Source organism: Bufo bufo, chromosome 7, assembly GCF_905171765.1.
Source record: "Bufo bufo chromosome 7, aBufBuf1.1, whole genome shotgun sequence".
Lineage (NCBI taxonomy): Eukaryota > Metazoa > Chordata > Amphibia > Anura > Bufonidae > Bufo > Bufo bufo.
In genome coordinates this window covers 193,879,511-193,896,762 of record NC_053395.1, presented here as the reverse complement: position 1 = coordinate 193,896,762, position 17,252 = coordinate 193,879,511, and the positions used below count along the sequence as shown (strand labels likewise).

The following is a 17,252-nucleotide window of genomic DNA, read 5'->3' as shown; positions in this document are numbered from 1 at the left end:
TCTATATATCTGCATGCCATCTACTTAAAGGGGTGTTCTCAGGTTGGCTACCGTCCAGTTTCTCCCCACCAGGCTCGGCTTGATCAACAAGTAGGAGGAGAGACCTGTCAATCAGGCCAAGCTGGGCGAGAAGTAGCCAGATAGGAGCCGCCGAGCAGACACTCCTCCCCTTCTCTGGCTCTATATAAACCTATGCCGTAAAGATCTGATAGATGTGGGTTCCACCTCTGGATTTAGCAGCAGGAGGCGCTTGGGACTGAGGAAACAGCCGAGTGGTCTGTTCTATGCTGTTTCTGTAGCTCGTCTACAAGTGAATTAGTTATGGAAACTGTAGCTTGGGGGCATACTAGAGATAGGTTCTCAGAAGGGGGCTGTGATGTCCCCAGCTGTCCCATAGAGAAAGGGGAGTCAGGGAACATGCTCAACCTATCACACTATTCATTTTGGGATACAGGGCTCCTCCTCTTATGCTCGTTGGGGGTCTCATTGTTCGGACCCCCCCCTCAAATCAGGATAGGGGATAACTTGTTTGAACCAGCATAACCCTTTAAGCCAATATAATCGCTGTTTTTTTCATACTCCTTCGTGAATTCTGTAAGAATTTGTTATTAGAAATTTCTACTGATAGAAAAGAAAAGAACGCCATGTCCCCAATCTATGGTATGAAAAGTATAGATGTAATTCACACAACATAATTAGTTACCAAACACAACACAGGGTGCGACTACATCCTAGGATTATACTGACATTTATGAAGTCCCTTATTTTATACCACAACATGTCTTAAGTTAGGACTTTTAGAACATATCGAGCGAATAGGAAAACGATTTACTGTTTCCAATCCGTCACTAGAGAAGTGTCAAAGGCGTATTTCTAGTCATGCATATCACACACAAAACATGGAAAGTACATACTGGAACGTTTACATAACTCACGCCAAGAACATCAAGTCCGAGACCTGGAATAACAATTTGGATTTTATGAGACTATTGCTAGTGAGCGTCAGTACTGGACTCCAAAAAAACGTAGAATCAAACTGAATTAGGGACTCTGCATCCCCACTCAGACAGGTGGTCATACTGCTCCACAAGCCAATCTTACCACAGTTAACATTACAGGGGTTGACCGCTATCTATGCATCCCAAAAATGTCTGCTGAGGGAGGGTCCTGTCCATCAGTCGCACTGGAGACTGGCTGCACATGCACTAGTTCCCCGTCTGTCCCTAGTGTAAGTGAAGGAGACCACTGATGGACGGGACCTTCAATCAGCAGCCATTTTGGCAGCCCAGCACTGGGAAGCAGGTGAGCAGACCTGCAAGTAAACATAAATTTGGCATATTAAACCATCTGCCTAATACTAGCTGCATGTATGTTCGCAGAAGATGTACAGCTGGTAACAGATAGTGGCCAACCCCTTTAGGATCACTTGTAGACTTACTAACAATCAACATGGAGTCCAGTTTTGTTAACCAGGGTGACGTGAGATCGGAGCGGGGAACCTCTTCCCCACCTCACAATGGAGTACCTATGATTGCATCCTGTCCGCTCCATATACTCACCAATCTTATCATATTCCAGTGTTGTATTTTCAGTTGCAGCTTCATCTTTTATAAAAAGACTTGATCTGTAAGACATTGAAATATTTATAGTCAGAGGGGAAAAAAAATAATACAATTATAAAATTTTCAATTTTTTTGAAAAAAGTGAAGACCTCCCAGAGTTTTGGAAGAGTAGACTATTCTCCTGTACAAGGTCCCTCTGGGTAGGGAGGCCTCAGGACAAAAGTGCTGGTAAAATCTGGGGTTTTGGGCTATGCGTAGAGATATAAGTAGCCATGTCTTACAATACAGTGTCTCATAATTCAATTAGGGGGTGTGGGGTAAATGTCTGAAACTCTGCTGCAGCACACTTTGCAGTAGGCAAGGATGCTTTAATACTTTAAAATACCTTCAAAAGTGCAAATGGGGGTCATTTACTATGTCCCTGTTTGCAAGAAACTGGAGTAAAAAAAAAAAAAAAAATAGGCAGGTTTGCATTTGCTTTGTAAAAACCACTACGTCTTAACTTAGGCACAAGTGGCGCTTCTATGTCGCCCTCGCCACTCTCTGAAAAGGGGTGGTGATGAGAGCGGGGCCATTGACCCCAGCACATTTCCGACTGGTGTAAGTGAAAATTTTAATCTTCTCCAGTTACCAGCTGGAGCAGATTTCAGTCTAGGAGCACCAGACTGCCAGGGAGTTTGTTTAATTTAGGACGAGCTCTGCACCTCATCATAAATTAACCGCATCCTCCGACGGTGCAGGATATATCAAAGGCTGATCTTTGATAAAAGACCTCTTAAATGACTATACAATGTCAGATTAGACCACCAGTTCTTGCCTCCTTGGGTGGCATCACTACAACAAATTGGGGTGTATCAAATGGCCGGAGGACCCCACAGCAACACTTGGAACAGGACTCCCGTCACAGGTTCATCGATATGCTCTGGTGTTTTTTTCCCCCCTCATTTCTCCAATATCCAGTTATTACTAACTGCACCTCTAGATGCAGGTGGCCCCACTGGTCTTCTGGGCTCGATACTGGCTGTTATTCTGGTAGCTGCACCCATCCCTGGTTCTGGCTGTTGCGGTCTTTCAGAGAACCTCCAACCAGCTTTCAACACTAGGGTTGCACATATTACAATTTATAGTCTTCACACTAACGAGGGATTTTAGCATTAAAGGGTTTGTGGCGTTAAGAAAAACCAATTTTCATATACACTATTACGTAATTCTGAGCTAAAAGATGGGATCTTTTGGTCAGCGTGGAGAGCGGTTACAAGGAGTGTCTCTCATTCTGGAAGTCCTGACCTGTCCTGTATTACACAGACATCTCACTATTTTAGAGGGACACGGTGCAATGCTTCGTTTCACCTGTGGTGGAGCTGAAGAAAACCTAGATGGAAAATCACGACGGCTGACGTAAAAGCTTCGACAGGATTGGCCCCTGACATTTCCAACCTTCCCGAAGGGAAATGAAAATACAGCATGTGCGAGTAAGGTATGTTCTTCTGTACAGAAGCCGCGAGTCACGTGTTATGAGAAGCTTGAGGATATGACACTCACGTTATATCGTCATGTGTAATCTTGGAAATATCCTCTACATCAGAAAGCCTGGAAGAATTGTGCGTGTCAGAAGCCGCGCTCTTATCCACGACTCTGGCTGTAGCATCTGAATGTTCTTCAGTAGAAGGTAAGCTTATTTCTTCCTTGGTAGAACCGTTGACATTTTCCTTAGAGATGGAAGCCGCTTCTTCCTTGAGTGAAACGCTCAATTGCTCTTTCTCCTCAATCTCCTGGAGCTCTGGTCCAGGGATGAAATGCACTGCAACCAATAGACAATAGTCACCACAATTAGCACTTTACTGTGTATGAAAGTTAGAAAATGTTCTGACCATTTCAAGATTCTTTCCATTGTCCTGTAGCTTTCTTTCTCATAGGGAAATACTTAGGGTGAAACTCATGAATGACTAAAAGACACCATGGAGTTGTAGTCTTCGGAAAGGCTGGACTAGATGTGGTGTACTAGCTGGTAAGACCCTTTCTGGACATAAGTGTCAGCTATTCTACGACTCTAAGGTCTTGAAGGGAATCTGTCACCAGGTTTATGCTGCCCCTATCAGAGTACAGACCAAAGTAGTGACGGACCGCGATTCCAGTGCTGGCCCACTTGCTTTACTTGTAAGCCGCAGCAGGAGACAAGCACTGGAGTCCTCACATTGATGCGCACATGATGCAGAGTCCTCAGCATCCAACCGCCTGATTGACATATTTTTCCTTATACACATTTTAGGGATATGCATCTCCTAAGAAAGAGAACCATCTCGGCCGCGCCTTTCTTGGGGGATACCCCTTTGCAAATTTGTTTCCCATTGCATTGCCAATAGGTCTCCATGCCATGCTGTACTTCCAGTAAGTGTCCATACAGGACTGGTCTCTTTAAGGAGATTCAGCACCCTGTCTAAACCGCATAGGGAGAAAGAGGTCAAGAAGTGGAAGGGTGGAGGGAGTATGCCATAGGAGGACTCTATGCTGTCGCTGATCAATAGTGATTTTATGAACACTACTGCAACAAAATAGTAAGTGACCCGGGAATCGGGGTGGAATCAGGGTCTTTATACCGCGGCACTAACCTATTGACAGATCCCATTCACAAGTTATGACTATAGAAATGTCAGCTACTGGATGGCAGACTATTCAGGGATATCTGATAGTGTTGCTTAGTTCTATGGATTTTTAGGAAACCGCTTCATCATCTGATCTGCTGCATGTACAAAAATTATTTTAAAAAAAAACAGCAAATTCTAATCAGACAGAGGTGAACAATTTACAGATTATTGCAAAAAAATTAAATTGAATAAAATACAAAAACACTCTCTGACCCCATTTTACTTCCTTAAACCTACATGATTCAAACCTTCCTAGCACCATTTGTTCCAGAAAGAGCCTTTAACTTCTAGAAGCTCTTTAAGAGGGGGGGGGGGGGGGGGGCGGCAATCATGTAGACAAATCATGTATTGCGATTGTCCATTTGCCTCCTTTTCTGGCTACGGCCACTGCCACAGCGCAGATACGAGGTGGCTGGTACAGGAGCTGCTGCTCATGTGTATGTGTCCATGCGCGCTCCCACAGACCTAGCCACCAGAGAGTTCGGCACTTTTTCCTGTGCAAGCACAACCACCGCTGGTCCCAACCGCTGGAGCAGTGTATACGTTTCCACATTGATGGAAAAATGAATCCAGCCAGCAAAAAAGGCAATCACAATACATTAGTAAGTGCCTTGTAGTAACTTTGTCTACATGATAAATCCGATTTGCTGAGGTGAGACGATCCCTTTGAGGGTACATGCACACGGGGCGTAAAATTCAGTGGATACTCTGCATGAACTACATGTAGATTTTACCGCATGCAAATCTGCACTGTTTACAATGTACCCGAAAGCAGAATTTCCTGCACGAAAACAATGATGTGGTCGTTCGATCCCCATCAAGACGATGAAGGGGCCTCAGCAAGGTCCTGTGGGGTCACTTGGAGCTGCACTAAAGAAACATGTATCCTTGTGTCCCTGAAAAAGTTGCTGTTTTAGGGATACCAGGGCAAAGGAAGAACAGTGCAGATTCGACTATATCTTTTTTGGTTAATACAATGCCTGGACACAGAAAAATATTTTTCTGCTTACACTTTTGCTCGCTTTAGGGGTCAAAATCTACCTCTATCTAGCCTCAAACTATTCCGCAATCCACACTTCCCTATTTCAAATACAATTTAGATGCATTTCCCACTGTTTCCACCAGGTGTCGCCAGAGGACTGCATAAACCTCAAATGACACTAAACCGATGAAACCATAATTACCAATGCTTAACGCTCCAGCACCAAAATCAGAACATAGCTTAATAAAAAAGGTACTTTAAAAATAATTTGCCCCTGAATTATACAAAAGGACCTGTAAGGTTGTCCTCCTGGCTGTTCTGGCTTCTGAATGTGCCTAATAATGTGGTGATAAGTCCATAATCAGGCACATTTGACAGGGAGAACAGGGTGATCATTCCTATGAGAACATTCCTATGATGGCCCAACTTTCCTTAAATTACAAAATCTATTTGTAAAACAAGTAAAGAGAGACGTTATACCTGTTGGGGATGTCTGGTGAGGACTATAATCATCATTAGAAGCTTTCTCGTGATTCATTTCTTCTGAAACCCCTGAAAAACCAGTATTGTTACATTACCATCGGATTACTCGTCTACTACTGCATAAGATACAAAGTGCGGTGGATGGAAACACAAGTCATAGCTCATCAGGCTGCGGTTCTATCCCTCCTGCAGCTCCATGTGCTCAGCCCAACATCCTGTTAGAGCGAGTTATGCTGATAGCAGCTAATCTGATCACACAGACCTGCAGTATAAAGCATGAGGCAGAGACTGCGGCAAGGGCAGAATCATTTATGCTAAACACTGAGAATAAGCATGCCATTATCATCAGGTAAATGGCATAAATGTAAGGAATAGGAGGCGCCACAGTAAGGCCTCGTGTACACGTCCTTTGGCCGGCTGTTCCGTGCATTGGGGACCGCAATTCACGGTTCCCAATGCACAGGCGCTATCCATGCAGCTGCCGCGACAGATCCAGACCCATTCAATTTGAATGCTTCTATTTTTTTCTGCGGTGCAGAAGCAGAGAGAGAAGCCCCGGGGAAGCTCTCCGTAGTGCTTCCGTGCCACACCTTCCGGATTGCGGACCCATTCAATGATGCTGCGAGCACGCGGTCTGTGCCCGCATATTGCGGACCCGCTGTTTGCTGGCCACTTTACGGCCCGTGGCCGGCAACGGCTGTGTGCATGAGGCCTTGGGAAGAGCCTGGAGTTCCTCTTTAAGGGGGTTAGATATTGATAGGTCACAGGATACGTCATCAGATTGGTGGTGGTCTGACACCTGGCATCCCCCACCGATCAGCCGACGGATACTTTACATTGGACGGAGCCAGAAGCACAAGGTTCTGTCCACTGTGTCAGGGGACTGCAGATCAGCTGTAGCATGCCAGAGACTACACAGCCTTCCAGCTCCAGCAGCTACCTGAAACAGCCGGGTGTACGGAGGATAGGCCATCAATATCCAAGTAGCGGAAAACCCTTTGAAGGGCATCTATCAGCAGGTTTGTCCCTATGACACTGGCTGACCTGTTACATGTGCGCTTGGCATCTGTGTTGGTCCCATCTTCCTATGTGCCCGCATTGCTGAGAAACATGATGTTTTAATATATCCAAATGAGCCTCTAGGAGCAATGGGGGCGTTGCCATTACACCTAGAGGCTCGGCTCTCTCTGCAACTGCTGTGCCCTCTGCACTTTAATAGACAGGACCAGGCAGTGTAAATATCATTACATCTGGACCTGTCAATCAAAGGACAGAGGCTGCAGCAGTGGCAGAGAGAGCCGAGCCTCTAGGTGTAATGGCAACGCCCCCGTTGCTCCCAGAGGCTCATTTGCATATATTAACACTTTAATTTTTCTCAGCAATGCGGGCACTTATGTACATGGGAACAACACAGATGTCTTCAGCTGCCAAGTGCACATGTAACAGGTCAGCCAGTGTCATAGGCACAAATCTACTGACCCATGCTACTTAAAAATAAAATCACCATTTTGTACCATTTTAAAAATATAAATATTGGGCCCCAAATAAAGAATATTACCAATAGAGTTACTGTTCTCGTCACTGATCTCCTGAGGAGTTTTTGGAGGTGGCGATGGTGGTAGCGGGGCTTTCCTTTTTGTCCTCCTTAGAGAACAGTTAAACGAGGAGGTCCCACTGTTCTGGAAAGAGCCGGTCCTGGACCTGTCAAAACCTGCTAAAGCCTGAAAAACACATAACCAATGGTGCATGTGAGAGAACTGCGGAAGAGTACATGTAGTTACCGTTTTAAAGATACGGCTTCCTAAAATTTGGCTTGTGACTCTGTATCGTCTTTACAGTCTAATTAAGGGTCATGATCCTGCTCTTTTTTTTCTACTTTGGGATTTCATCATCAATGCAATCTCCGTCAGGATTCTATTCCATTCTGAAAAGGCTTCATTGTCTTCAAAAACAGAGGTTTACTTCCTGTACAGGTTCCCACACCGGTCCCGATAACCACTGCCCATTCTGGAAATTTCAGCAACGCTTAATGGGGTTGACTCACTTCAGCAAGTGGCATTCGTCATGTCGAGAAATTTAATACAAGACTTCTGATCCAGAGATTCATGGGGTCTTCTTACAGGTGAACTTTAAAGGGGTTGTCTCTCACTTTAACAAATGACATTTATCATGTAGAGAAAGTTAATACAAGGCACTTACTAATGTATTGGGATCGTCCATATTGCCTCATTTGCTGTCTAGACAAAATTTTCCATCACATTGTACACTTCTCGTTTCCATGGTTGTGACCACCCTGCAATCCAGCAGCGGTGGCCGTGCTTGGACACTATTGAAAAAAAGTGCTGGCCTCTCTGGTGGTCGGGACAATAGGAGCGCACACAGAAAGGCACTTTGTCCTACAGTGTGCAAGCACGTCCACCACTGCTGCATTGAAGGGTGGTCGGAACAATGGAAACGAGCAGTGTAAAGTGTGATGGAAAAAGGAGTCTATCCAGCAAAGGAGGCAATATGGACAATCACAATACATTAGTAAGTGCCTTGTATTAATTTTCTCTACATGATAAATGTCATTTGTTAAAGTGAGACAACCCCTTTAAAGAAGAGAAGACCCCATGAATCTCTGGATCAGAAGTCTTCAGGCAAGTAGAACTTTTGGGGAAGGAGGAGCAGACAATGATCGCTTTAGGAACTTTAAATTATAGGCTTTTATCAGAAGTTCAATATGGAAGACCTATCTCCCAGCATCCCCACGATCAGCCGTTTGAAGAGGCCAGGGTGGCTTTGGTGATGGCCCCTCACAGCTAGCCATGCACAACAGCACTGAACCAGAGATGTCCAATCAGCGCCCCCGTTGATAGTTCATGGGCTCATTAGCATATTACATAAAAGAAAACAGAAGCGCACGTTGGGAAAGGAATCCGTGTAGGGAAACGAGAGGCTCGCCTCAAATGGATGTGTAGGAGGCACAAAACCCATGACTGGCTGTTGCTCATTCGATCTGACCAGACTTGGAATAAAGGAACACCATGAAAAAGAAGTGGCGCTGCTCATCTCGGTGGAATGAACAGGCAAGTATGAATTTTTGCCAGGAATAATGCTTTTCTGGCCCCTTCGTCACCTGTGACTTTTAAAAATACCTTTATTTAATATTCAAGCGGGTATAGGTATGTATATACCAACAGTGGTGTACTACAGTTAACAAGATTTCTAAGTAGGGGAGTAGTGGCCCCAAAAAAGAAAAACATTCACGGTCACGGGATAGACACTCGGGTTCGGGTGGAGGGATGTAAGTCTAGCCCAAAAAGATGGCAGGGCTGACAAAAACTTACCCTAAAGGCCCTAGAAGACTGCCAAGCCCAGGGCGACCCAATGATGGTGGAGGTTCCCTGTCCCCGAACCTAATGCTACCCGGTCCCTAGAAAACCCTCAACAGGGAAGATATTAACAATAATCTGGTAGCGAGTGGCTGGTTGTCCTATTGGATGGACATCACCACCACTCTCTAGACCACTGTCTATCCCGTCACCGTGAATATTTTTCTTTTTGGGGGCCACTACTCCCCTACTTAGAAATCTTGTTAACTGTAGTACCCCACTGTTGGAATATACATACCTATACCCGCTTGAATATTAAATAAAGGTATTTTTAAAAAACATTCACGGTGACGGGATAGACAGTGGTCTAGAGAGTGGTGGTGATGTCCATCCAATAGGACAACCAGCCACTCGCTACCAGATTATTGTTAATATCTTCCCTGTTGAGGGTTTTCTAGGGACCGGGTAGCATTAGGTTCGGGGACAGGGAACCTCCACCATCAGGGGGTCGCCCTGGGCTTAGCAGTCTTCTAGAGCCTTTAGGGTAAGTTTTTGTCAGCCCTGCCATCTTTTTGGGCTAGACTTACATCCCTCCACCCGAACCCGAGTGTCTATCCCGTCACCGTGAATGTTTTTCTTTTTGGGGGCCACTACTCCCCTACTTAGAAATCTTGTTAACTGTAGTACACCACTGTTGGTATATACATACCTATACCCGCTTGAATATTAAATAAAGGTATTTTTAAAAGTCACATTTTTTCATATATGCTATTTACTTCTAAAAACGGCTGTGACAAAGCATCATCTCAAAACTTTAATGCCGATAAGAATTTTCCCTTCGTCACCTGGTTGAATCTGACGAAGAGTCTTGTGCGGCCCAAAAACGCGTTACTCCTGCCAATAAAAGAATTTATACTTGCCTATTATCCTTCATTCCACCAAGACGAGCTGCGCCACTTCTTTTTCACCGTGTTCCTGGACTCAATAGCATATCGGGAGCTGAAACTATTGGAACTGGGAATGATCGAATCTATTCTAACAAATTGATTTGACTCCTTGGCAAAAAAAGTTGCTCCAACAGGTGAAGAAGCACCCACCTGCCTGTGGATTGAAAGGCTTGGACATCTCAACCAGCCCTGACAATCTGGGTCCTGCGCAGATACTCCAAGTAGCAATGCAGGCTGCAAAGCTTAAAACTGGCTTCGGAAGCAGCTCATGCGTCGCTACCTTTTCGGGTAGCGGTGCATGAACAGTTACTGCTCCCAAAGCGGAATTTAAGCTACTGCAGCACTACTTGGAGCAGCGGTGGGGCGAGATGTCCGAGTCTGCTAATCAACAGGCAGGTGGGCGACAGCCACTGACAGGTGAACAGCTCTAACTAATGAGACCAAATCGATTCGATCATTCCCAACTGGAAGCAAATGCTCAGCAATACGACAGCCTAGGATAGAGTGGTGGCTACAAGCAGCTAATGGCGGCTACTGTTTTTAGAGGACCTGAAAAGGTCTCCTTTAAGGCCCCTTTCACACGGGCAAGTATTCCGCGCGGATGCGATGCGTGAGGTGAACGCATTGCACCCGCACTGAATACCGACCCATTCATTTCTATGGGGCCGTTCACATGAGCGGTGATTTTCACGCATCCTGAATACAGAATGCATAGTAAAACAGCACTGGAGGAGTTAAAAAAAATAATAATAATAATTTAACTCACCTTAGTCCACTTGATCGCGGCCCGGCATCTCCTTCTGTCTCCTTTGTTGAATAGGACCTGAGGTGAGCATTAAATACAGGAACAGGACCTTTGATGACGTCACTCCGGTCATCACATGATCTTTTATCATGTGATGGACCATGTGACGACCGGAGTGACGTCACCATAGGTCCTTTACCCAGGTCCTGAAGAAAGGAGACAGACGAGATGCCGGCAGCGCTATCAAGTGGATAAAGGGGAGTTAAATTATTTTTAATTTTTTTTTAACCCCTCCAGCGCTATTTTACTATGCATTCTGTATTCAGAATGTTATTATTTTCCCTTATACCCATGTTATAAGGGAAAATAATAATCTACAGAACACCAATCCCAAGCACGAACTTCTGTGAACAAGTTCGGGTACCAAACATGCGTGATTTTTCTCACACGAGTGCAAAACGCATTACAATGTTTTGCACTCGCGCGGAAAAATCGCGGGTGTTCCTGCAACGCACCCGTACCTTTTCCCGCAACGCCTGTGTGAAAGAGGCCTAACAGTTAGAAAGGAGACCATAGAGTAACTCAGTCTCTAGGAAGAGACAGAATTCCATCCCCTCCACCAGGGAAGGACGGGGGAGCTGCAGACAGAACCGCAGGTGTGCACACAATGCAGTTTTGGTACAATATTATGCATGCAGGTTTTACATTTTCTTAAGGCAAAAGCAGGAGCGGAGGAGTCACTGAAATATAAAAAGGAGGCAAAAAGTGCAATATAACATGATAACAATAATAATGACATGCCTTTTCGGACTCGTCAACGCTGACCGATTTCACGACGACAGATGAAGTTCGAATCTGGCTCCGGTGTATTTCACTGTTGCCGTTCTGGGGCGGGTACATGGGTGGCAGCGGAGCTCTCCGTTTCTTTGGTACGTCAGAAGGCAGTGTGTTGGAATCGTAAGTCTTGGTGACTGTATTCGCTCTTGTCACATTTTGTGGCCTCGGTTTATTGAGCAATGGCGTGGCGGGGGCACTGGAGGTCTGGAAAACAAAGCGTGAGGGATCAGAAAACTGTAGTCCTCGACTTCTCCAACCAAATTAGTACAAAATATCCCAACTAAAAGGAAAATCTTGAGAAAATAAAAAGGGAAATATAAATAAAATTATAAAATAAAAAAATGTTGTCCCATTAAGACAACTTACTGGAGAGGGACTAATCACTGGGGCCGCTGCCGATCACCATTAGAATGGAGCAGTAGAAACACATGGCTGACTCAGGACAGCACAAATTTGCTGGGACTGTTTCGGAAAATTAGGAACGGTCCCTGCAAAGACTGCTAACTATGGACAGTTATGGGGTCATTTATCAAAATGGTGTAAAGTAGAACTGGATTAGGTGCCCCTAGCAACCAACCAGATTCCTCCTTTCATTTTCCAAAAGAGCTGTGAAAAATGAAAGGAGGAATCTGATTGGTTGCTATGGGCAACTAAGCTACTTCTGCTTCACACCCCTTAGGCCGGGGTTACAGAGGGCAGCAGTTGTACAAAAATCTACCCACCAAGGGAAGTCCATCAATTCACGTTTTCAAAGATAAGGCCTCAGCTTGAGGCTACTTTCACACTAGCGTTTAAGTTTTCCGGTATTGAGATCCATCATAGGGGCTCAATACCGGAAACAAAACGCTTCAGTTTTGTCCCCATTCATTGTCAATGCAGACAAAACTAAACTGAACAGAACAGAATGCTCCAAAATGCGTTCCGTTCCCATACCGGAGAGCAAACCGCAACATCTTGCATTTTGCTTTCCGTCCTGGGATGCGGAGCAAGACGGATCCGGCATGACCCCCAATGCAAGTCATGGGGACAGGTCAGTTTTCCTCTGCCACAATAGAAAACGGATCCGTTACCCACTGACTTTCAATGGAGTTCATGACGGATCCATCTTGGCTATGTTAAAGATAATACAACCGGATCCGTTCATAACGGATGCAGATGGTTGTATCGACAGGAAGGGCTCGTTCACAAGGGCACCGTGGGGCAGGCGCATGGGGATCGCAGACGCATTCACTTGAATGGGTCCACGATCCTACCATTCCGCAAGAAGATAGAGCAAGTTCTATCTTCTTGCGGTGTGGAAGCACGGAACGGAACCCCAGAAAGCACTCCATAGTGCTTCCGTAGTGTTTCGTTCCGTTCTTCCATTTTGCATCTCCGGATTTGCAGACCCATTGAAAGAATGCTTCCGCCTCAGGGATGTGGAATGGCCACGGTACGGTGACCATGTATTGCGGGTCCGCATTACGGCAACGGGGCTCGTGTGAACGAGCCCTAACGGAAACGTTTTTGCTGGACCCTGCCGGATCCAGCAAAAACGCTAGTGTGAAATTAGCCTTAGCCGCAACATCATGCATCCACCGAGCGCATGCGGTAGGCGGAGTGTGTACACCTAGCCTTAAAGGACTTGTCCCTTAAAAAGATATTCTACAGTTTTCTAAATACCATTGTAATTGAATATAATTAAAAATTTTGTATAGCAACCAAATTATTCAATAAAATGTATCTGTCTAGCGCAACCTGCTGCTTGTTCTTTTCCTTATTTCTCTGTCCTGATCAGTGAGCAGGCCGCACATGCTCAGTTTCATCCTTCAACTGCCTCCTGAGCTGTGATTGGCAGAGAGCTGCAGCAGAATGAACACGCCCCCTGAGCTGCAGAAGCAAGGACACACCCCTTGATCTCCGAGTTTGATATAAAACTAGCAGAGTGATGGATGGGAGATCTCTGGATCCATGTCAGGTACAGGGCTGGGTCTAGCTTTGTTAGAAATAGCTTGTCATGTACTATTTGATGTCTGATTTTGATTTTATACATTAATCATGGGATAACCCCTTTAATCTGTCCAATCAGTCTTAACAATGACACACTATCGACAAGAGGAATGAGGGATTCATGTAAACTAACAAAAAAAATGTGTTGCCCACAGCAACCAATCACAGCACAGCTTTCATTTCTTATGGTGCATTTGAAAAATAAAGCTGTGCAGTGATTGGTTGCTGTGGGCAACAAGGGCAGTTTACCAGTTACAGCTTTCATGACTCTCCCCCTCCCCCCGTTTTTAATTTAATCATACATTTCTAGGAGGGGTAACAGAGGAACTGAACAACCCAGAGATATAAGTAAAAAAAAAGTTTTAGAGTTGAATGGGGAACACAAGTATTCAGAGACTGACAGAACCTCGCTAAGTGAAGATTGGAGAACGTCCAATAAGATTTTCCCAGAAATCCTACCTGATCACGTTTCTTTTTAGTACTTCTGCGGAAAAAGTTGAAGAAGCCCTTGTCGTCATTCTGTTTGATCTCCACGTTCTGACAAGACTCTACAGACAATACAGAGTATACTGAGGTATCCAGCTAAGAACACACGCTGTAAATAATCTGCGATGTATGAGGAGGTGAAGCCATAATACACCGCTTAATTCTCAATTATCTTCTTACAGAGATTCTTTATATATTTTTTAATCCCTGGAAAGCTGCAGAGGCCCCGAGAGCTGCATATGTAGCAGAGGTGAACTTGTTAGCACTTAAAGGGCATCTGTCAGCAGATCTGTACCTGTGACACTGGCTGACCTGTTACATGTGCGCTTGGCAGCTGAAGGCATCTGTGTTGGTCAATGTTCATATGTGCCCGCATTGCTGAGAAGAGTGATGTTTAAATATATGCAAATGAGCCTCTAGGAGCAACGGGGGCGTGGTCATTACACCTAGAGGCTCTGCTCTTTCTGCAACTGCTGCACCCTCTGCACTTTGATTGACGGGGGCAGGCAGTGTGAACATCATAACGCCTGGCAGAGGACATGGCAGTTGCAGAGAGAGCAGAGCCTCTAGGTGTAATGGTAACGCCCCCGTTGCTCCTAGAGGCTCATTTGCTTATATTAAAACATCATTTTTCTCGCCAATGCGGGCACATAGGAACTTGGGACAGGCACAGATGCCTTCAGCTGCCAAGCGCACATGTAACAGGTCAGACAGTTTTTCTGCTGACGGATGCCCTTTAAAGGGGTTGGCCACTATCTATTACTGGCGAACATCTGCTGGGAACAGCACATACATGCAAGAAATAAGCATCATTAAACCAATGGCACCAATGTGACAGTTTAAAGGGGTTTTCCGGGAGTTTTATACTGACGACTTATCCTCTGGGTAGGTCATTATTATCTGTTCAGTGGAGGTCCAACACCTGGAACCCCTGCTGAGCAGCGTGGCGTCCTTCTCGCAGTTTTTCCTAGGCCAGTGACGTCACGTTCATCGATCACATGGCCTAAATCGCAGCTCAGCCCCATAGATGTGAACAGGGATGAGCTGTGATACCAAGCACGGCCACTATGCAATGTGCAGCGCTGTGCTTGGTGAGCGGAGAGAAGTTCCCAACGCTACTGTGAGCAGCTGATTGACAGGGGTTCCAGGTGTCGCACCTCCACCGATCAGATACTGATGACCTATCCTGAGCATAGGTCATCCGTATCAAAGTCTTGGGAAACCCCTTTAATATGCTTCATTTATGTTGCAGGTCCGCTCACCTACTTCCCAAAATGTCTGCTAATGGAGGGTCCCGTTCATCGGCTGCCTCCATACACTTACACTGGGGATGGACAGGGGAACTAGCGCATGCACAGTCCATCCCCAATGTGAGTGAAGGACGCTGAGGGGCATGTGCAGTTGGTAAAAGATTGAGGCCCACCCTATTAAAATAACTAAATAAGCTTGTTGTAGTCCTATAGAAATCCACAGATAACAAAACAGTTGTATTAAAGGGGTTTTACCATCACATACAATGGGGGCATTTCGCTAGGATATGCCCCCATTGTCCGATAGAGGTGGGACCCGCATCTACAATAAGAACGGAGCGGGGAAATTAATGGAGGGCGCACCCGCCCTCCATTCATTTCAATGGGGCCGCCGCGCTGGATGGGCTATTTTCGTCTGCCCCACAGAAATGAGCGGGAGCAGGGGCCGCACATGCGCAGTGCGCTCCCATTCACTTGTATGGGAGCAGTGCTTGGTGGTAGACGGACCCCGGGAATTGCCAGGTTTCCGAAAATCCCTTTAATTGACAAACTCGGCTCTGCAAACTCTTTCAGAGCCTCATTTATCATGGCTTTCATATGGGATCAAGGGCAAATTTAAAGAGGACCTCTAACCTCTCCTGACAGGTCTGTTTTAGTAACTACTTGCATTCTCTGTGTAATAACAATTATGGAGCCTTTATTCTTATGACCCTTTTTTGTGTCTTCTATTATTCCTGCTGGAAGTTAATAATGACTGTAGCAGTTTGCAATGAAGGTCCATATGGGGTGTGGCCCTGCACAGCCTGCCACAGCACTGCCTGTATAGTGACACCCCCGCAACTAGTAACACCCATCTGCACCTTCATTGCAAACGGCTATTATTTCACTCATAACTTCTTGTAGGAATAATGAAGGGATGAAACGACATACAGCCATAAGAATAAATGCTCCACAATGGTTATTACATGAGGGAAGCAAGTAGGTAATAAAATAGACACGTCAGGAGAGGTTGAACTCTACAGTTCCACCATCTAGAAGCTATGCCCCATGGACTGTTTATCCGCATAGTGTAACTACTGTGCAGGATCCCAGCCGCCACACACTGAGCACAACACTTAAAGACAAGCAATGGAATTAAATGGGCTGTGTAGGATTAGAAACAGCGCCACACCTGTTCACAGGGTGCATGTGGTATTGCGGTTTAGTCCCATCACTCCATTAAAGCTGAGCCGCAATACCAGGTACAACTCATGGACAGGTGTGGAGCTACTTCTGGAAGAAAGCCTATTTTTCTAATCCTGTAAGGCCTCATGCACGCAACCGAATGTTCAGTCCGCATCTGATCCGCATTTTTTACAGATTGGATGCGAACCCATTCATTTGAACGGCCGCAAAAGCTGTCCGCATCTGTATGTCCATCCGGGCCCCTGCAAAAAAGATAAAACCGATCCTATACTTCTCTGTTTAGCAGACATGAATAGGACATTTCAACTGGAGTTTGAAATTTAAAAAATGCACACGGCCGGGATCCATGGTTTTGTGGATCCACGATTTGTGGACCGCAAAACGGATACAGCCTAACTGCAAATTTGCAAAAGATAATCTAATATATAAAGCTGAGTGAGTGAGTGTGAGTGTGTATGTCCTCTAAAGGAATCCGCACCGTCGCATTTATAATCACGAAATTTGGCACACAGGTACATCAGGTTTCTGGGAAGGTTTTAGACCAGGTCTCATCTCTCTAGGACGTACCGTTCCTGAGATATTCCCAAAAAATGCATTAGCCAATAGAAGCTTGGTCACATGACCCTTATCAGCCAATAGAAGCTTGCAGGTCCTCCAACCTCCACATACACAGTTTTACTCCAGGTTTCCATAACAACCCAGCCATTTATCTTCACTACTGTAGGAGAGCCTTAAAGGAAATCTGTCACCGGGATAATTGCTATTGCAGTAAAGCCATGGCCTAATAGCACTTAGTACCTTATTTCCAGATGTGCCTTTGTTCCAGC

At 45.4% G+C, this 17,252-nt stretch overlaps 1 protein-coding gene and 1 long non-coding RNA gene across 6 annotated transcripts in view; one reads left to right on the top strand and one right to left on the bottom strand.

Annotated features, from left to right (window-relative positions):
* The window catches only part of COBLL1 (cordon-bleu WH2 repeat protein like 1), a 128,617-nt gene that overhangs the window by 19,390 nt on the left and 91,975 nt on the right, over nucleotides 1-17,252 (bottom strand). For all 5 annotated transcript variants that reach the window (XM_040441339.1, XM_040441338.1, XM_040441335.1 and 2 more), the window contains 6 exons: nucleotides 13,964-14,052; nucleotides 11,480-11,719; nucleotides 7,231-7,393; nucleotides 5,670-5,741; nucleotides 3,105-3,363; nucleotides 1,560-1,624 (listed from right to left, as the gene is read on the bottom strand). In XM_040441339.1, coding sequence (XP_040297273.1) covers nucleotides 1,560-1,624; nucleotides 3,105-3,363; nucleotides 5,670-5,741; nucleotides 7,231-7,393; nucleotides 11,480-11,719; nucleotides 13,964-14,052 — 888 coding nt within the window. The remainder of the gene's footprint in view (nucleotides 1-1,559; nucleotides 1,625-3,104; nucleotides 3,364-5,669; nucleotides 5,742-7,230; nucleotides 7,394-11,479; nucleotides 11,720-13,963; nucleotides 14,053-17,252) is intronic.
* On the top strand, nucleotides 1,200-16,547 carry LOC121008656. Its single transcript, XR_005780615.1, has 3 exons — nucleotides 1,200-1,215; nucleotides 8,855-8,856; nucleotides 15,349-16,547. It is a non-coding gene; the product is annotated as an uncharacterized LOC121008656 (long non-coding RNA).